At 34.6% G+C, this 20,648-nt stretch overlaps 2 protein-coding genes across 3 annotated transcripts; one reads left to right on the top strand and one right to left on the bottom strand.

The window, feature by feature from the left end:
• Nucleotides 1-2: 2 nt before the first annotated feature.
• LOC123905494 (helicase and polymerase-containing protein TEBICHI) lies at nucleotides 3-14,632 on the bottom strand. The gene is made up of 26 exons (XM_045955120.1): nucleotides 14,409-14,632; nucleotides 13,822-14,228; nucleotides 13,193-13,397; nucleotides 12,282-13,097; nucleotides 12,024-12,088; nucleotides 11,469-11,574; nucleotides 11,130-11,330; nucleotides 10,792-10,992; nucleotides 9,052-9,213; nucleotides 8,728-8,967; nucleotides 8,359-8,571; nucleotides 7,703-8,053; nucleotides 7,388-7,540; nucleotides 6,842-7,048; nucleotides 6,372-6,590; nucleotides 6,142-6,259; nucleotides 4,609-5,774; nucleotides 4,277-4,474; nucleotides 3,426-3,685; nucleotides 2,347-2,536; nucleotides 2,146-2,250; nucleotides 1,306-1,658; nucleotides 1,085-1,193; nucleotides 844-984; nucleotides 666-762; nucleotides 3-559 (listed from the first exon to the last, which is right to left on the bottom strand). The coding sequence occupies exons 1-26, from the start codon at nucleotides 14,439-14,441 to the stop codon at nucleotides 459-461; spliced, it is 6,417 nt and encodes a 2,138-aa protein (XP_045811076.1). The 5' UTR covers nucleotides 14,442-14,632; the 3' UTR covers nucleotides 3-458.
• Nucleotides 14,633-16,438: 1,806 nt separating this feature from the next.
• Nucleotides 16,439-18,579, top strand: LOC123905503 (protein ANTI-SILENCING 1-like). Of its 2 annotated transcripts, none has more exons than XM_045955133.1 (4): nucleotides 16,439-16,526; nucleotides 16,608-16,966; nucleotides 17,923-18,091; nucleotides 18,199-18,579. In XM_045955133.1, the coding sequence occupies exons 1-4, from the start codon at nucleotides 16,499-16,501 to the stop codon at nucleotides 18,225-18,227; spliced, it is 585 nt and encodes a 194-aa protein (XP_045811089.1). In that variant the 5' UTR covers nucleotides 16,439-16,498; the 3' UTR covers nucleotides 18,228-18,579. The 2 variants fall into 2 exon arrangements, with proteins under 2 accessions (XP_045811089.1, XP_045811095.1); XM_045955139.1 differs by having other exon boundaries at nucleotides 16,611-16,966.
• The last annotated feature ends 2,069 nt before the right edge of the window (nucleotides 18,580-20,648 follow it).

A 20,648-nucleotide genomic window follows, 5' to 3' on the forward strand; every position in this document is an offset into this window, starting at 1 on the left:
AGTGATCAAGTAAAAATATAAACCTTTATGTACATTGGGAGATCCCATAGAAAAATTATGAAATAGTAGTTTGAGTAAAACTACTTTAAATTGAAACTTATTTCTTTATATACATTATGGGAAGACTTTTTTCTTTCCAACATGTTCTTACAAGCCAATGTTTGAATCGATATATACAACTCTCAACAAAATTTTGGTTTTCCTATCCTATATATCAAAAATGATGTAAAGAATGGTATATGGTAGCTGCACTGCATCTTGTTATCCATTAAACTCGTCTCGCTTTTTACTTAACGAGGAATCCAGATATTATAAACTGCATACCTCATCATAATTTGAATCTTGTAGGGTTCCGCTGCCTTCAAAGTTTCAAATCTCTGAATCAATTACGCAAATGCACCACCCAACACCAACAAATATATTTTTACACTGTCATGAACAAAGATAATCTTGGGGCTTCAGGATTCAGCCATGGGAGTGTCAACGTTGAATTTATCAGGTGCAAATGGTTCCAAAGACCCCCATGTTCTTCCAACCTTTAATTTGACATTCAGGGGAACTGCAGAGGCATACATATAAACGGTGAATATGCCATTTGACTGTACAATCAGAACATCAATTACTTTTACCAATCTATATCTTCAACAAAAAGAAATAGTACAAACCAAGAAGTGAGACTGCATTCTCCATGCTGGTCTGCAACAGAAGTGCGGCTTCTTTCATCACAGAGGGGTCAACTTCCAGCACTAATTCATCATGTACCTAGTTAACATTCACCAAAAAGATTAAGACAAAGAAAAAAAACAAAACATAATTGGACAATACAAATCCTCTAAAACAAACCTGTAACAGAATCCGGCAACGATCTCTAAGCATATGGAACTTGGTTGTGAATGAAGAACTTAAATCCAGGCTATCAACTCCAGTAACAATTTCAGAGTAGATTTTAACCATTGCAATTTTAATTATGTCGGCAGCAGATCCCTGGTAGGGGGGAGGGAAAGGAGACAACATTAAAATGAATACTGATCTCTCTGAAGGAAACATATCCCAAATTGGAAGAGAAAGAAAAAATATATTATACCTGACAAATGGAATTGACAGCTTGCCTTTGAGCTTTTGATTTTTCTGTACTGCTGCCGAATTTTATTTTTGACAAAAACCTTTTCCTTCCCTTGAGAGTCACCACATATCTGGATCACATGTATATATACACATAATTATTTTACACATCCCACAAGTACATTAAGTTTAGCAAGAATGTATATACAAACAAAGTGCAAAAGTGACACAAGGTCTCCTCACCCTTTACTCCGACAAAATGCAACAGCTTCATGAAGCCAAGAAGCAACACCAGGAAAAGTGCTTTTGAAGTTACTAATCCTTTCAGAAGCTTCATCGGAAGTACAATCCATTTGTTCTGCAAGGCTGTTTGGACCCATACCATAAAGAATGCCATACACCATCTTTTTGGTCTGCTCTCTCTGCTGAGAACCCACAGAAACCTCTGAACACCCAATCCATCTTGCTGCTATCATTGTGAAGACATCGCCGTCAGGCTTACTAAGAAGTTCTATAAGTGAAGAATCTTTAGAGAAATGTGCCATCAGCCTCAATTCTATCTGAGAATAATCTGCTGTTAACAGTAACCAATTATCCTGCAGTCAAAAGAGATAAATAAGAATAAACCACAAGTAACCAAACACATAAGATCAAAAAAAATTAAAACGAAAAAGAAGATATAAGAGGCTCTGAATGACAGGTTGAGGAATTCGTCTTTTTTTTTATAATAGTGGGGGCATGAGCCCACAGGTTGAAGAATTTAGATTATGAAGCGTAAGCAGAATCCATGGATATTATGCTAGCATGTGTGACTGGTGTCAGTGTCAGGTTGTTAGTTTGTGAAGAGAATGTGTGACAAGGATGTATGGGGTGTGTGTGATGGAGGGGGGTAAGACCGTAAGAGGGAAGAGAAATAATAAAACTCCAAATTTTATTGATGGTTTTTTTATGATACAAAAAAGACTAAGCACTGACCCTATACTAATACACAATACAACAATCGGAATTAAATAGAGAAAAATAAATCATGATTAATAGCAACCAACAAGTAATTAAAAAATCAGAGTTAAAGGCCTATGTCACCTGAGTAGGAACAAAGAAGTCACGGGCATTGACTCTACAATTCTCATCAGCATCGCCCCCATTTTTGTCTCCTTTCATCTTGAAGTCCACTGCATGCTCAACACACTGCATTACCCAACAAGATAGTACATGACATTAAATATATCAGTTAGCTGAACGAAGAAATAGACAAGATGAAACATGTGAAAAGAAAATCCAAACCTGAAGATTAGGTTCCTCGATTGAAAGCCGTCCAGTTGCTGTGGATGTCTGAAGCCAGCGACCATGTAATGTGTACTTCTGTGTGCTTACAGATAGCCTAGCCAGAGAACAAATCGATCCTAGTGTAGAGTTCAGGAGCTTTGCCAATGTCCGGTGTTCTTTGATGATTGGAACAATGGGATGTTCATTCCTGAAATAATAATCAATTATTAAAAAAAAAATTTAAAAAAAAAAAAAAAAAACTTCCTTCAATCAAACAATTGTTTTCTGAGGTGCTTAGAGAAGTCAAGGACAAGTGATGTTAAAAGGAGGCTCAGTCTTCCCTCCACACATCCTTTTGTGAGATGAAAAACCATAGACAAGGACTATCTTTGTTCAATATAAAACTAGAGGTGCAGAAATTCACTTTACAATTTTAGGGGATGTAATCATGTAAGGGTTATTTACTCTTCTACTTATTAAAATTTACCGAAGAAATACTAACATTTATCTCCTCTGAGAGATGCTTAAATTACATTCCCATTCCCTCTTATTTTGAAACATACACTTCACTCCCCTAAAAGACATTAGTCCATTTAATATGATATAGATTTTTATGGATAGTTTTTCGCTTTTTCTTCATTATTGATTCTTAGCTAATATATAGTTTTGAACCTCTACTCTTCATTGAGACACTAGAAGATGAAATATATTTTAGGCGAAGTTTCTTGCCGATAAAATGGGTATTCGATTTTTTTTTTTTTGACAAGTAATAATTTTATCTTCAAGAAACCTAAAATCAATAATAAAGTCTTCGCAATTAATTGTTGGTGACATTAAAAGTTTAGAGAAAAGAAAAATTTTACAGAGCTCAACCATAGTCATTCAATGTACCTATGTTAAAACAGATTACAATGTAATGCATATTTATCTCACGCAGGTGGTAAGTGTAGGTTTTATAATATGATTGGAGGATTGTGTAATTTACTCTTCTCTAAAATGCCAACTAAAGAAACAGCAAAGCATAAAAAATCATTATAAGATTCTCTTTAATATGGATTGAGGGGAAACAAAAAGGGGAAAGGAAACTTCCTCAATACCTTAGTGCATCCAAACAGTGTTTGCCAGTACTTGGATGGTTTTTTCCCTTATTTTTCCCATCGGGTATGGGCAGCTTCAAGTGTTCAAACAGCACCTTTGCAATATCTGCTGGCATATTCAATGAAAACGTCATTCCAGCCAGTTTGTAAGCTTCCTTTTCAAGTTGCTTCAGCCTTTTCACCAACAATTTGCGAGCCTGAATGCATCTCTCCAAATCAACACCGATTCCCCAAAGCTCCATGTCAGCAAGAACTTTCACCTGACAAGAAGTGTTAAAGTCGCATCAAATACTTTAAAGAATGTAAACGAGAAATTGACTTGGTATAGCTAATGATGTTCCCTGTATTATCAATTATCACTTTCTCGGTTTCTCCTCTTATTTCCTATTAAACTAGGGGAGTGTCGAGGACATATTAAAGAACAAAAAACAATAGGACAACAAAAGGTAGACAGAAATAAAAGAGTTTATCAAAATATAACATTGGATAAAATGTTTGTATCATGCCCACAAACTTCAAACAAATCCTTAACTGTTTTGAGCTATATACAAATGTCTTAAAATTATAATAGTTCATGCAATATTAACACGATATGGAGTTTAATTATTGAATTGTATCATATCTTAATTTATTTGGAAACACATTCTACCCATGTGATATATTGTCCGTCTTTTAACAATGACCTAAAATTATAGTGGAATAAACAGGCATCACTATATATTCATAAAAAACTAATCTTTATGATAATTTTATAAATGCATTGAATATTTTCTTTTTAACTTTCTTTTAAAAATAACATCAGACACGACGTCACGTTTCTTTAAGTGTACTGAAGTTTTATAGATTCTTACCAATGGGATTTCTATTTCCATAAGTGCTTCTACAAGTTTCTCAGAAACAAGCAATTTCCAAAGAACAGAACATAATGCTCGGGTTTGAGCAACCCGGCGGCAGCAGCCATTATGAGCAGCTTTTCGCATCTGATTCCTCCACCTGCCACACTGATTAGCTGCTGCTGCGTCCTCAGGGGATAACCTTTTTTTTACCTCCTAAATTACCAAATATGATTGATTGTTAATACTAGTAGACTCAACTATCAAATCATCACAAATTGACGCCAAAGAAGATATGCATATGTGTGTAGTGTACGCCTATGTATGCATTACGATAGAACTTATGGTACCTTATCCAGGTTTGGACTAGAGCTGCTCTCTTCATCAGGCCAAAGAATCCAAGCCACAATGCACATGTCAATTGCATCTTTAACATGGATTGGGGGCAACAGTAAGTAAGAATTGTCTACAACTTCAAGGTCCATATTTTTATCAAGTGTGTCCAAGGAACCAAACCTCTGAGTTGAAACTGAAGGCTTTTTTAGCACCTGAATCTGAACCTTCAAATTCCATGTGAACTTTCTCACATTTTTTTTCTCCATTATTTTGCAAATCCTGCTCCATCTATTCATGGCATTTATAAAATCTTGCTTAGAATTAGATGATGAACCTTTCTGCTTATAGCTGCATGCACTCAAGGAAAACCCATCGTCTTTTCTATTGTCAGACAACAGAATATCCCTGGGAAGATTAATGTAGTACATGGGAGAGTTTTCCCAACAGATGGCAATCCCATGTATTTCAAAAGGGGCAGCAGAGTGCAATTCCAACCGTTTTATGTAATGGATATCAAAGTAGAACTCTGGTACTGTATCCCATTGATCTAAAAATGAATCAAGCCCGCCAGGACTACTAACTGCATTAATGGGTCCTTTCCGGCTAGAACTATCCATGTTTCCACTAGCCAAATTCCCCTTATGATCTTGTTCCCCTGTACCATGAGCATGGCATCCATCATATATACTGGACTTAAAATTTTCTTTCTGTAACTGAACAGAGAGGGCGGTAACATCAGGAATTTTGGTAGAACCAAGAGTCGTACTGAGCTCATTTGTTGTAGGTACTACAACTGGAACAGTAGACAAACTACATGGCTTCACACTATCTGATTTTCCTTCTACAGAAGCTACAGTACCATTGTAGGATGACTTAATAAAATCCTTTTCTTTTTCTAAAGCAACTATATTAATATTAGAATTCTCAATGTGATTTGCATCAACAAAGCTATGACTAGTGTCAGCTGTGTCACTTCCAGAGGAACTTCCAACTTCTTTCCTCAAAGAATCACGTGCAACAGTGGATATGGGTGGAGCTAACTGTGGGACATCATATCCAAGTGACTTAAAGGCTGAGAAAGCAGCAACCCTTGCTTCTTCAGCTTTATCAAGAACAATCTTGCGAGCACCATTCTTTATCTTCTTTGCTACACCAAATTGTAAGCTCCTTTGTGCAGAACCTTCCAAAGAAGTGAAAACAACTTTCAATGATAAATAAAAAAAATAATCTACAGCAGCTTCACAGACTTCAAATTAAATGATTGGCGTAACAAATATAGTTGGTGAAATAAATATTTAAAGACAAAAACCAAGAAAGCATGTGGACAACAAACTAGAAGTATAATGCATTGCTAATGACATTTCACCTGAAAGCATCCTCAAGAAAACAGTGGCAAAAAATGCAGCATAAAGAATATGTTTATCCGATATTTTAGCTCGGTAATTAACATATATTATTTCAAGGAACAAAACACAAACAACATAATCACAACTGTTTTTGCTACATAAAAATGTTAAGACTGATTACAGACAATTTTCACACATTACCTTCTGTGGCCCATGATGAAGATTCAAAAAGTGCTTTTACTATTTCAGGAATGGATGCTTCGGCAATTGCAAGAGGTGTGCGTAAACCTGCTTTGTAGAGTGCTCTTGCTCGAGAGCCCTGCAAATTGAATGGAAGAAATGGGAAAAGAGTGAGTACTTCAACAACAACAAACCGAAAATTATTTGAAGTAAGGAGTATGTAAAACAGACATGGAACTTAGGCTACTTACTTTAACAAAGGGAATGGTGGTAAGCTCAACAACTTCTGCTCTAACTCCAAATGACACACGGTTTTGAAACTTGGAGACTAAGCCTTCAAGATCATGCCACCCCAACCTCTCACAGAACACAGTAACCATAGATGCAAACCGACCAGCATTTTCTTGCAAACCTTGAACCATTCCTCTAGCAACTTTAAATGCTTCACAAACCTCGCCCACAGGAATTTCCTTCATCATATCACATTTATTCATAAAATGATACACGCTCAAATGAAATTTTGGAGATAAGATGGAAAAGAGAAAAGACAGATAGGGAAGGAGCACAAAAGCATAATTTCCTAAAAAAACTCTTAATACTCACAAAACACTGAGCCTTTGGGTCTAATTACATGTTATGCTAATAAATGGGCTACTGAAAAAATGAAACTGTGCAAATGTTGAAGTAGAGATACTTGAGTCCATTTACTAGGGAAAAGTACCTGTACTAAATGTGATAAAATGAGAGCAACATAGAATCTTCTACAGACACGAAGTGTTTGATCATCTGAGTTAACAGTTCCACTGGAGATCCCATGTTGACTTTTCCGTTTATTGGGCAACCATCTTGTCTTGTTTGAACCCATTGGTCCACCATGTGCCATACGCATCAAGAATGGTTCTGTCACACCTACTCGATTGCCAACTGACTACAAACATATTATAATTACAATTAACAATATTTACAAACACGTCAAAATTACATTACTATATCTACAAACATAAAAGACTCAACAATCGATATCTATAGAATTCAAATTGTACACTTTTTTCAGTACAGGTGAATCTTATAACAAGAATGACACTGATGTATATCTTTCTGTAGAAACACTTATTTTTTATATATTTATTTCTTCCAAAATAATACTGATATTTTATGTACGCAACATAAAATAGGTGATAGTAAACATGTGGTGAACTCTAAGAAGGTTTAATAACATGTTGGCTAAAACACAAGAATGGAGAAATTTATTTTAACACAAACCCACCTGATCAAGAGGAGACAATTTCACAAAACGCTCATAGTACAATTCCCAATCTGGCTCAACATCAACATTGATTGGTGTCACCAAATAAACCAAATGCAAGTCAGATGCAAGGACAAATCCTTCCCTTGCCCTTGAAAGATCAGCCAACACAATCTAAAAAATCAATCACATTATGGTTAATGCCAATCACAACATGATGTTACTACCTAATGTTGTTTAGCTTAATTCAAATCATTCATAGATCAATCAAAACCAATATTGCAGGAAGTATCAGTATGGAATTAAACCCAAAGTTGGCTAAAAAGAAATGCTTACAAGTGATTCTTCCGGACAGAGAGAACTGCCAAAAGATGCACGTCCAAGAGGTGTGGTACTGTAGAGTTTAGTGTCTTCACTCCATTCAAGAAATTTTCTTTGGCACAACCATCTTAGAGATTCTTGAGCAGATTTCACCACGTCCAGAAATGGTCTCGTGGAGTTCAAAAGAGTACATCTAACATACCGGTTAATGTCATTAGCAGTTTGAACTATGCCTCCAGCAACCACTTCTAAGATCGCATGAGTCATTCCATTTAAATCTTCAGATAAACAGGAATGTAATGGTGGGCAGCTTTCATTCAGAAGTCCCATAATTTTTTTTAACTCTTCAGGTTTGCAGATGAGTACCTATTCAATTCAAAAAAACATTTGATTCAAACCTAATTATTTAAAATAATACACTCAAAGCCACATAGATATGCCCAAATAAATTATGATATCAATGTGAAAAGGTAAAATGAAAGAGAAAGAGAAAAAAAAATACATATGGTAAGTGCAACTGGGGGACAATGAAAAAACAAAGCTAAAACAAAAATATAGTAGTGTACAATATACAAAAGCAAGAAATTCTTAACAATCAATCAGCATGACAACCTAGAAAAATCATACATACAGTACCGTATAATAGTTGAGGATAATAGAAAAAGTCATACACTTTCTCCTTTGGTATCGATTCCAGTTCGACCAGCACGACCAGCCATCTGCATGTACCTCGTCCCATCAATAAAATCACAACCAATTCTAGGTTGGCGGAAAATTACCCTCCTAGCAGGTAGATTAACTCCGGCTGCTAAGGTTGAAGTGGCGGTTAAGACACGTAAAAGACCTTTCCGATAACAAGTTTCAATAATCTCTCGTTCCTCAACCTATCAAAATTTAAACAGTAAAAAACAGATTAAGCTGTGAAGGTAAGTTAAATAAAGCCAGCATTTCCATTGAGATCAAATATCAACTTCTACTCCCAAAACATAAGTCTAGTAACAGTGTTGGTTGAAACCAAAACACCAACAGAATGGAATTACCGTAAGGCCAGCATGGTGAAATGCAACACCAGCTGGAAGAGTTTCTTCGAATATGGGGTCCAACCCAGCAGGGCACTTTCTCAAGGAGCTAATAGCAGAAGTAATATCAGCAAACTCGCAATTATTCTCATTAATATCAACAGTAAAGCTTTTGAGGAACTTTGCAACGTGTCTGGCAGTTGATTCACAACCCTTACGGCTAGAGCAAAATATTAACACTGACTGTCCCTCTTGAACGATCTGAAAAAATATCAATTAGTCGAAATTGTTCATCTTAAAGAATTGCAAGTGTAGAAGTTGTGTATAAGACTTTAAATTGCCTACCTCATTACAGAGTTCAACAACATGATCTGGATCCTTGCCACCAAGGTCAGCTCCTTTTGGCATTGTTCTAGAAAGTTCCATACTCTTGTTATAAATGGAATTACCAACTTTAATATATTCTTCTAAAGGAACTGGCCGGAACTCTGTCTGGTATAGTGCTGCCTTGATACGATATGGGACAAACAGATTTATAAGAACTTGAAAAGGGAAAATTGACTAAATAGCAATTGTTTTTAACAAAGACACTTAAAAATGTATAGACATAATGTATGTTCATCTATTAATTGCTATCCTAAAATTAAGGGGGAAATCTGTCCAAATAACGAAAAATATGAAAAACGGTTGCACAAATAAAGTAGAAATAAATCCATCTACACAGATAAAAGGAAATAGCAGAAGATCTTCCTATAAAATAACATAAGATGATCATCAGAAAAGGAATCATTTTACAAATGTGGCATTATACCAACAATAAACAGTTTCTCATTGGAAATATAAATTGATAAGAGATAATTCACAGGAGAACGCCATACTTTAGAGTAAGTCAATGCATCATTAAATCAAAACAATGTGCCAGCCTCTTAAAGAAAGACATGAATATGATATCAGAAGGTATATGCTATCTAAACATCAAGATACACACATCTGACATCTCATTGTAATTGAGTGGCCTGTTGCATAATTGATATTCTTATATTCCTTTGTGAAACATCTTCCCATATACAACAGTCTTCACTATGTGTCAAAAAATCATTTTGCAATTCTGATCAGCTGATTGCTAATCATTATCCTATTGGTCAGAGTACAACATTTACACATGCAGATACATTGTGCCATCTAGATAATACTGCATTTTCCACATATTGTAGAAAGATATTCCTAGTTATTTTAGAAACCAAAAAGACAACATGATAATATAATCCATACTCATCCAAAAAGAAAAGACCAAGCAAACTCTATAAATACCATCATCCGCTGTTTTGATGACAATAGTCTTTGTGTTCTTAACATAGAATCATCTCTAAAAAAACTGTGAATAATATTGGTAACTGTGAGCTAAGTGTATCAATAAAGTTTCATAACAGTCATAAGAAGACTAAGTATTCTGATATGAATTCAGAATAGTGGGGCCGTGATACGTAAGAATATCAAGGACTTAAGAAGACTCGCAGAATACTCACTCATCAGAAGACTTCAGTGTGATGATGACTTCATGGTATATCGATCTCCTGTGTCTTCTCCTTACTTTGTTTCATCCATAAACCCAAATAAATTACTAATATCACTCAAATTTGTTTTCTTCTAAAACCTATAAACCATGAGATGGATAGCTCAATCAGGATTGTAAAATCCCATATTCCTCTATTTCTAGTTTATGGTTATTAATCATTACATTCGAAGTTATTTTTCTTTTGGATGAAAAGTAAAATTCAGAGTGTTAAACATGTATGTGTTGTGCTGCTAACATAGCAAACACTAGGTGGATTTAGGTTTTATAAAGGCCAAATATCAATTTTTTGCATAAGTTATTCAGATCTTATTGCAACAAATTGAAGAAATGATACCACCTAGTGGGATAAGGCGTAGTTGTTGTTGTTGTTGAAGCAATTATACCACCTAAAATCATACCCAAGAAAAAGAGGAAGCCCAATAATTCACCTAAAATCATACCCAAGAAAAAGAGGAAGCCCAATAATTTATGTTTGATAAGGAATATGTGGTACTCATAATTATTCTTACTTGAAGCCAGTCAGCAACTGCTGCAACATTTGGCATTGTTGCACTCATTCCAACAATTTGCAAACCTTGAGCAGGATCGGTCCTGTCACTGCTTCCACCTGAACTCTCTCCATCACTTGATTTTGAAATGCCCTCCCCTGCTGCATAGCGAAGCTTTGTCAACATAAGTTCTAGAAGATAACCTCTACGTGGATCACCAACCTGTTAAAATAAGCCATGAGACCTTCCAGTGTACCTTTTCTGTTTATCTTTCATAATAACAAAATACAAAAATGCTGGTACAAACAGCATTAATAGAATTCTTGACAATTAACTACAAAAGTAAAGACTGATGATACCATATGCAGTTCGTCTATCACAATGATTCCCATTTCTGACAGACGGCCCTCTTCCAATAATCTATTGATTAGTGAGTTTGCCTTCTCTATAGTGCATACAGCTACAGAAGTATCTTTAGGAAGTGTTCCACCACCTTGGTTCCCATAATAACTACGAACATGTTTACCAAGTGGCTCAAGCAGTTTTTCAAGATGTTCTGCCTGCACAAATCAATATCAAAATAACTAAATAAAAATTCACTAAATTGAAATTTTTCAAATGTTTTAAACTGTATACCATAAACAGCTCTCACAGCCAAAAATGAAATTTTTGACAGAAAAGAGGACAAAAGATGACACCTTTTCTGCACAAATTGATACATACGGAAGAACAAGTATTGCCATTTTTCCAGTTGTTATCACCCTCCGCAACATTAAAATCTCAGCAACAAAACTCTTTCCAGCACTGCAGCAAAAGAAAAGCATTCCATACATGTGTTCCTCGAATAAAAGACAAAGATAGCAAGAGAAAGACAGATATAAAGAGAACATAAAGTAAAATAAATTGGGAGGAGAATCGTATCAAGTGTAAAACACTAAGGAAGACATACAGCATAACTTTAGCAATAAAAGAGACAAGAATTTAAAAGCTTGTAGTTTCAAGAAAGAGTGACCATTCATAGACCCATATAGTAGTAGTAGTCAGTGCCAAAATCAAGACTCTAACTTTCTATAAGTGAATTCCATGTTGTGGGAAATGAAACTCATTATTCATAAATTCACCTTGAGAGAGAGGAGAGCCTACTCCCCTTCTCATCCCCAAACTCATGTTCCACTCGCCTAATTTTTTAAACAATATAAATCAACGAAAATGACATAAGATTTGCAGTAATTTCAAGTTAAACGAGAGAATACCTTGTAGAAGCACAATACACAAGATTTCTTCTTTGTAGGACACCATCCACCCGAAGGCAGTCAACCTAAAAATGGAGAAAAAAAGAATTAAAAAAAAAAAAAAAAAACACGAACTAAAATCAAATAGAGGCCTAACTCGGCCTCAAAGCCAAAACTTCTGAGAAAAAAAATGGTTGGAAAAAAAAAAGGAACCAGGACTAACAAAAGTAATCAAACAGAACATAATGTACAGTATAATAACATAAAATGCATCTGTACCTGCCAATTGTAAAGTTTTGAAATGCCTTTCTTTCTATAGATGTTGCATATTTCAGGTGGAAGCCAGCTATGTAGGTCTAACTGATCATCAAGTGACACATGACTTGAAGGAGTTTTGGCTTCAAGAGATGCAGGTATAATTGTTTTCCTGGCCTCATTGTTGGGTGAATTAAAATTATTAGATGTTATATTGAAAAAATTATCCTTTCTCACTCTGTTGCCTGATGAATCTGCTAAAATCTTCTCCTGCACTTTATATGTCTGTTCATATGTATGACTTGCCACAGAAATAGATTCATACTGCTTTCCAGCCACACAAGTAACATTGACCAGATTATCGACACGACAATTTTGAAGGGTATTTTCGTCCATATTATTGTCCTCATACGAAAAATCAAAATGCTTAACGGGAAGGCTGGATGCTTCTTTTATAGAATCTTTTGTGTGCATCTCAGTCAACCCTATGGTTTTACTTTGATCCAATATTTTCCTTGCCTTACCATCATAATTTTGTAAATTACACGAGTTCTTCATCTCAACTTGGCCTCCCATCACATTACTTTCTTCCATAACCTTAGAAGAATCATTACCCATGGGAACAACCAAACCATCAGCAAGTTGAATTGCTTCCTCCCAGAAAGCCTCTCCGGGTGAAAACATTGAGCTTCCACGTGTTGACTTTGGGGTCCCCTTAACACATGCTTTAACAATCAAAGATCCTGGTGTTTTGCATTCAGCCATATTCATAGACGTAGGAGTATTACTACATTTTCTAAAACCTGTGTCAAAGGCATTAGTATCACCACCACTAGAAACCTGCCACACAAGAGCAGAGCATTGAAAACATCAGTATATATTTGAAGTAAGAATATGTCTACAAAATCTAAACTAGTAATGAAACTGGTTTCAACCTTTGCAGAGCAGACTGGAACACTTTTCATAGTATTATAGATCTTGTCACTCGAAATGTTTTCACGACCAAAATGTGGCTCACTAGTGTCATCACACTTCTGCACCATACTGCTACTATCTTCCTCTACTACTGTCAGAGAATCGTGTCTCTTGTGGCCTTTCACCCCCTTATCCAATGGTGAACTAATGCCCGGATGCAGTTCACTGAATATAGCATAGTATAAAAGTTTAACAACAAAAATAATAAAAGAATAATGAAATAAACTATCAACAAAAGTCCAGAGTGCACATCTCAGCCGGAAACAAATGGCCCTACAAAAACTAATACTCACAAATAGTCCACATTGTTGTTAAATAGCAGCTATAGTGGCCCTACACCACTATAGCATAGCGGTTGGACAAACCGTTATTGTTCCATAATGCATTATTTGGTACAAAATGTTGTCCCTATAGCACTATTGGGTAGCAGAATTTTAACTTTCCGCTATCTGCTATATTGACAATGTTGCAAAATATACAAGGAAAAGTACATTGGGGATGCTCTGACTTAACTTAAAGTTTCAAACAGATCTTTTATTCATTTACATTGCTGTCAAATTATGAACTATAATCAGAGTAAAAAAATTACCCGCAATAGAGAGAAAAAAGCTCTGCTTTAAACTGTTTGAGCTCCGATTTTTCACCATCATGTTCAAAATCACTTAAGTTCTTTTCCTGAACAGAATCATCAACCACAGACACTTCATTTTCAATCCCCCCACAAGTAGCATAAGAACGTTGAACCTCTCGAGCCAACGAAAGAGGATGCTTATCAAGTCCATTGTCAACAGAATTACCAATATCTAATCCCAATTTTCTCCGAACCAAATCCGGCCTCACCGGATCCTCATCCGTTTCACCCTGAGACGGAACCAAGTAATTTACTAACGAACCTTTAGCACTTGGAGACCCATCAGCCACAATCTTTGCACCTTTCTCAATTCTCCTAAGCTTTGTAACAGGCGAAATTGCTTTCCTTTTCTTCGTAGTATAAAACTGTTACCCATAACAAAATCATGAATGCAAGTCAAAAAAATTCAAAATTCAAAATTCAAATATGAATCTTTAAATAAAAATTTAAAAGTGACATTCATGAACTAAATCATGATGTAAATTAATTGAATTGAATGATTGAATCTAGGGTTTGGGGAAGTAGAAATGGGAATTAAGAAGAACCTGGTTGAGGCGATTCCTCGGGGAAGAAGACATGGTGGTGGAAGTGGTGGTTTTTCTTGTCCGTGACCGTGGTGGCGGTGGATTAATAAAGGTGAGAAGCCATGAACGTTGAAGAATTGAATATTTTGGTGTTCAGCGCGAATTTGAAAAAGAGGATGAAGCAGTTTGCACTGTGAGAATTGAAATTGAATTTGAATTTTTCGGGCAATGTGTTTGATTTGTTTGTTGGATATTTTATTTTTATAATAATAATATAATAATGTAGGAGTATTATATTTTTCCCTATATTTTTTCTGAGTCAAATACTATTATTTTTCTTACTAAAATAAATATTTTTATTCATAAAAAAACTTAATCAAATAGTATATATGTATTTTTTTAACAGCAGTATACTTTTAGATTATTATGTTATATGTGTGAAATTTTTATCTTTTTTTTTTTTTATTTGGTGGTGATTAATCTCCGATGAGAAGTATGTGGTTATGGACGCACACATATAAGATGAGTTGTTCACTTTCAGTCTTTCAAACACACGTGATAGAGGTTGAACCTCTAATCATATGTTTAAGAGCCCCCCAGGCTCTTGTAAAATTGTAACAAGAGTTATGCTAACTCGCTAAATTTAATCCTACCTGACATTATTCATGTTTTCCAAATTGTTTTGTTCATGAAAGATTAATTACATAATGTTCTTATAGTTATGAATGGTTATGAGAGGATCGAGTGACCTTTTATTACGGTTGCTTTGAATAACATGGGTTTCTTCAATAGTGAGGTTCCCAGTAGGTATGAGACAAGACAACTCATTATTTCCTTACTTGTTTATTTTGTATGTGAGGTTTTTTCAAGTTGTTTTCTCTAGAACTATCAAAAAGAACAATCTTCATGGAATCTAAGCTGCAAGAGGAGCTCTTGTTCTTTCTCGTTGGTTCTTTACAAATGACTAGAGTTGTAGGTGGCAGGTGGATCTATACGGGTTCGGTTCATAAAACCTTATTAGTAATGAAATTGAAGATAGAGTATACAAATCCATTTCCAACAGACATGAGAAATAGTTTGGTCGAGTGGTGATTGGAATCGGCGGCATGTAAAGGAATTGGTCTCTGACGGCAACTTTTCTAAAAATCTGAAGTCGATCATCAATAATCATATAAAATTGATTTTCTTGATTTATAAACTTGTATACCTACTCACACCCGATCGTATGTTATATTTTTCATTAGATTAATTGGGTTTCAATCCGACTCAACCTCAATAGATTTGTCCACCCATACATATTACACCTAATATTTTGCAAAGCTAACTAATCAAATGTTGTCGGTATGCAAACCATTCTCCAGTCATACCAAGATTCTTCTATCAACTTATGAAATTAAACAAATTAGAGATATCTTTTATCGAAATATTCCTAATGAGAAAAATTGACTTCCAAATATGGATCCCCTTTAAGGTTGTGAAAACGCAATCAAAATATGTGGGACTTCCCTCCTATGTCGAAGATCAAAATAACAAGTGAATCCACTTAGAGTATGTTAACTTATAGATCAAATTGACAATAAATTGTTAAAATATAGAGACTTAAGTACATATGGACTAAGTTGAAAGCTTAGTAGATTTATTGAGCTAAATACTCATAATATCGAAAACCTTGAAAGTTTAATAAAATTCTTTATTAAAATACGCAAGATCTTAAAAACTTTGACAATTTAACAAAATCAATAACTTTTTTAAAATATTCATAATCTCAATAATCTATTTGAGTTATATAAAGATATCAGCTAAATTTTGTCCTTTAGTATTAAACAAAACTTTGATACACTAAAGATTCGTTATAAAGTTGTCAATATATTTTACGAAAAAACAATTTATAAATATAGAGTATAAATTGACATAAAATTTTATTTATTTACGTTTTTTCAAATCCATGATTTACCCTAAGTTTGTTGGAACCGAAAAAAGTGTTAAAAACCGTACAAAAAAAGCCCATAAAAAATCCACCTAAATTTTTTCCTATATAATGGTTTAACTTCAGTCTTCAGCGGCAAAGAGGGCAAACAAAACTCTCTCACAGTCTTTTTCTCTGAACATCAATGCTAGCTACAACAATGACAAACACAGGTACACACTAAACATTGCTACCATAATATATAAAATTTTTATCTATGATTTTGATATAACTCTGAAATTCTAACATCTCAGAAGAATCTGCCCCTGCTCCATCAGAAGAATCAGAAACCCTAAAATTCAAATGGGGGAAAATGCGAGGAAAAGGCGGCAAAAAGAAAGACACACAATTTTATGAATCATTCACATTAGATGGTGTTGATTATGAGCTATTTGATACTGTTTATGTTCAGAATGGTTTTGCTGAACCTTCTATTGGTAAAATTATTAAGATATGGGAAACTCCTACTGTTGAGAAGTTAAGGAAAATTAAGGTTCAGTGGTTTTTTCGGCCATGTCAGATTTCGAGGTTTTTGAACGGGGTTAAGATTTATTATAATGAATTGTTCTTTGCTTGTGGTGATGGACCTGAAGTTGCTAGTATTAATTCTCTGGTAATTCAATTTTTAAATTTTAATTTTTTTTATTTGTATTTTTTTCGATTTCGATTTGAGTGAAGAATGATAGCAAGACTTCTCTAACAAGCTAAGTTAAATTTAGTTTGAATACATTTGAATTTTACTAGGAAAATGTTGGAAAGAGTTTTTTTTTTTTTTTTGGTTTACAATGGAGCTGAGGATGGAACCCAGGACCTATAACATACTACCCAAACCCTTCACAACTAGACCAAACCTAGTGACTTGTGTTGGAAAAAGATTGCTAGAGAGTGTGTTGATAGCATTCTTCTGTATGGTAATTTATGTGGCATCCACCATTTTGCAATGAGTGTGACAATATAGGGATTTTGATTTGGTCGCTGTTGTTTAGTGGAATTTAGTTTAAATCCATGTGAATATTACTCAAATATATATGGCGTGAGTGTTGGAAAGTGATTGTTGTTAGAGGGAGTGTTGCTAATGCTGCTACTAGGCTAAGTAAAATTCATGTCGACCTCACCACTATGGAAAGAGTGCCACTAAATAAGCAATTAGATCACTGTTGTTTAGTGTAATTTAGTTAGAATCCATGTGAATTTTACTCAATTATATGGGAGTGTCGAAAAGAAATTTTTAGATAGTTTGTTGCTAGTGTTCTTTTGTTTAAGTAAAATTTATGTGGGCCCCATCACTTTGAAATGAATGCCGCTAAACAGGCGGTTAGATTACCATCATTTAGTGGGATTTAGTCCGAATCCATGTGGATTTTACTCAATTATATCGTGAGAGTGTTGAAAAGAGATTTTTAGAGAGTTGGTTGCTAGCATTACTTGCGAATATTGATCTCATTAATTAATGAGTGTATTGCTTTTGTAACGAATTTTTCATAAATGTAAGTTATTCAAGGTTTGGATTGGCGCGAACCATCAATTTGTAACCCTAATTGAATTTGCTATTTTTCTACGGCGTATCAGGAATCTATTGCTGGGAAATGCAATGTTGTTTGCATTTCTAAGGACCCCAGGAATCCCCGACTATCAGATGAAACAGTTTGGAGGGCTGAATTTGTGTTCCATCGCTACTTTGATGTTGGGAAGCATAAAATATTGGAGGAGGTAGATGACAAGATTGTTGGAATTGGAGGTATATGAGACTGATCTTAGCTAATGTATTTGCATATGTCATGGACTAGTCACTTCTTTTCTTTAAATTGTAGAAAATCTTATGTTTTTTTCCTCAAATTATTGCAGTTAAGAACTTATTTAACAAAATGGCATAGCCAAAAGCTTGCTGCTGCTGCTGCTGCTGTAAAACATTATTTATACAAGGAATTGGTGGGGGCGTTAAGAAGTAGTAGTGAAGTTGCTTTTCTGAGTAATAAAAATACTCAGTCTGTGTAGCTGGCAAATATGTTGATATATTAGTTACAGAAAGGGGATGTTAAATGTAGTTTTATGGCCTGATGTGTTTTGTACTAAGTTAACTTGCTATCATCGTTATTATTAAGTAGAGATTGAGTAGTTTGGTAACTTAAAAATAGCCATTTGAACCAACTCATAACTTCCTATATATATGTTGGATTTGAGGGTTTATCTTTGATTTAACTAATGTGGTCAATCATTGTGCTGTTATTTGTCTCTCTGGATATTGTTTCCCTGTCTAATATTTTGGTGAAAACTAATCTTTGATAAAGTTTTTCAATAAGATGTTTAGTGATGTAGGCATAATCCTCTTCATCTAGGGATTATGAGCTTTTGATTTGTTTCAAGCCTTCAAGGACAATAATGGCACAATTAGTTATGTTGTAGGTCAAGCTTTGGTTTATATTTGAAATAAGGGAGCTTCTATGGTGCAGTCCTGTTTTGGACTGTTTTGGTGCAGTACTTTTTTTTTATCAATAGAATTCAATTTAATTCTCACATCAGCGCAAATCCATAGCAAGAATTGAAACATAGTTATTAGCAAATAATTTGGGGATTGCTTATTTATGTCAGATTGATGGTACATACGGCTTCAAATGCATGATACAAGTTTTGGATTTGTTTCAATGATAGTAATTGGCATGATTATTTATGACGTAGGTCATGCTTTGGTTATATTAATTAATATTATTTAAATTTAAATGATAGCAAGAAATGAATGCTATGTATTAGCAAATAATTGAGGATTGTTTATTTATGTTGGTTCTTCTACTTGCATTTGGTTCCTGCTAGATTTGCACGTATACAATTATGGATAGCATTGTGTGGGAGTCAAATATAGTGTATTTTGCGTATACAATCATGCGGTTATGTGGTCATCAGATATCGGCCATTGGATGACTTGAATTTAAACTCCAACTAATTGACTTTTAAACACGACATATAATACGAGTCATTGGATCTTTATCAAATGGATGACATTTGCAATTGTGTTAATTGTGTTGAAGAACAATTCAATCAATTGCACAAGATGTTATACCAGATGATGTAGCATTTGTCCATCTGTTTAGTTAGTTACTTGCTTCTCAAGATAGTTGTTAGTTTGTTAGTTATAACAGATTGTTGTAACTACTTTTGGTTTGTTGGTTAGTTAGTAACTATTACTCTAGTTAGCTTGTTAATCAAGCAATACACTACAATTTGTATCTCTATAAATTGTATTCATATGATCAATAATAATCAATGCTCATTGATGAAACTATTCCCTCTCTCTCACTCTCTTCCACTCTAACAAATTGACTTAATTCACAATTTCAGGGAATCAGTTTCCATTTTTTTGCTGCTCTGTGAATGCTGTCATGATTAGGAAATCTTACTATATATGTATATCGAGTGTCTGTTTTATTGTATCTCATCTTCTTTCCATTCGAGATTGGTAGTTGGTTTGCTTATGAGTTTTAAGGTTTGTCCTTTGTGGGTATTATTTGTTGTTGTGTTCTTAGGTTAGCATGTTTTATGCTGATAAACTTTTGCACATAGGCTAATGTCAGATTGATGGTGTATGTAGGTTTAGCTTCAAATGAGTGATATTAGTTTTGGATCTGTGTCAAGGACACATGACATGAGTATTTATGATGTAGGTCAAGCTTTGAATATATTTAAATAAAAGCAAGTAGTTATTATCCTATAAATTGAGGGATGTTTATTTGTGTTAGATTGATTGCATACACAGCGCTTCAAATGCTGTGTATAAGGAGATTCAAGCTTATTTTCATAAACTTGTTAGAAAGAGATTCAAACAAATGATGAGTTTATCACACTAAAAGGAAAAAAGTATAAGAAAAATAAATGAAAAATGTATATTCTTGCAGTATTTTAGGTGAGTTGGCATATTTGTTAGGCGTCCATGTATGCGGATAATAGTTTCTATGGGAATTTACATAACTCTTCCAAACAGGACATGTTCTCAAGCTGGTGATGACGACCATGAGAAGTTTCAACCTCTAGGCTGTTAGAATTGTGAGGATTTTCTTCTGATGAAGATAATTTGGCATGTAAACCATGACCGAGTTTCTCGCTCGTCCTTGCTTCATCTAGATGCACATCATCTTCAACTGATATAACTACTGCCTGTTGTCCAAAAGGACCAGGAACAATGGTTTCCTTGCCCTTGTTATGCTCACTGATATGCATGATAGCTGAGATGATTTGGCATGGAAACCATGAATGAGTTTCTCTTTTTTCCCTGCTTCATCTACATGCACATCATCTTCAACTGA

Source organism: Trifolium pratense, linkage group LG1 (assembly GCF_020283565.1).
Source record: "Trifolium pratense cultivar HEN17-A07 linkage group LG1, ARS_RC_1.1, whole genome shotgun sequence".
NCBI lineage: Eukaryota > Viridiplantae > Streptophyta > Magnoliopsida > Fabales > Fabaceae > Trifolium > Trifolium pratense.

Coding starts and splice junctions, on each gene's coding strand:
- LOC123905494 (XM_045955120.1), bottom strand. CDS start 14,441: ATGTCTTCTTCCCCGAGGAATCGCCTCAACCAG. Junction 14,229..14,408: donor CGAGGAATCGCCTCAACCAG/GTTCTTCTTAAT, acceptor TATGGGTAACAG/TTTTATACTACGAAGAAAAG. Junction 13,098..13,192: donor TTCCAGTCTGCTCTGCAAAG/GTTGAAACCAGT, acceptor CTTGTGTGGCAG/GTTTCTAGTGGTGGTGATAC.
- LOC123905503 (XM_045955133.1), top strand. CDS start 16,499: ATGCTAGCTACAACAATGACAAACACAG. Junction 16,967..17,922: donor TTGCTAGTATTAATTCTCTG/GTAATTCAATTT, acceptor ACGGCGTATCAG/GAATCTATTGCTGGGAAATG. Junction 18,092..18,198: donor CAAGATTGTTGGAATTGGAG/GTATATGAGACT, acceptor AAATTATTGCAG/TTAAGAACTTATTTAACAAA.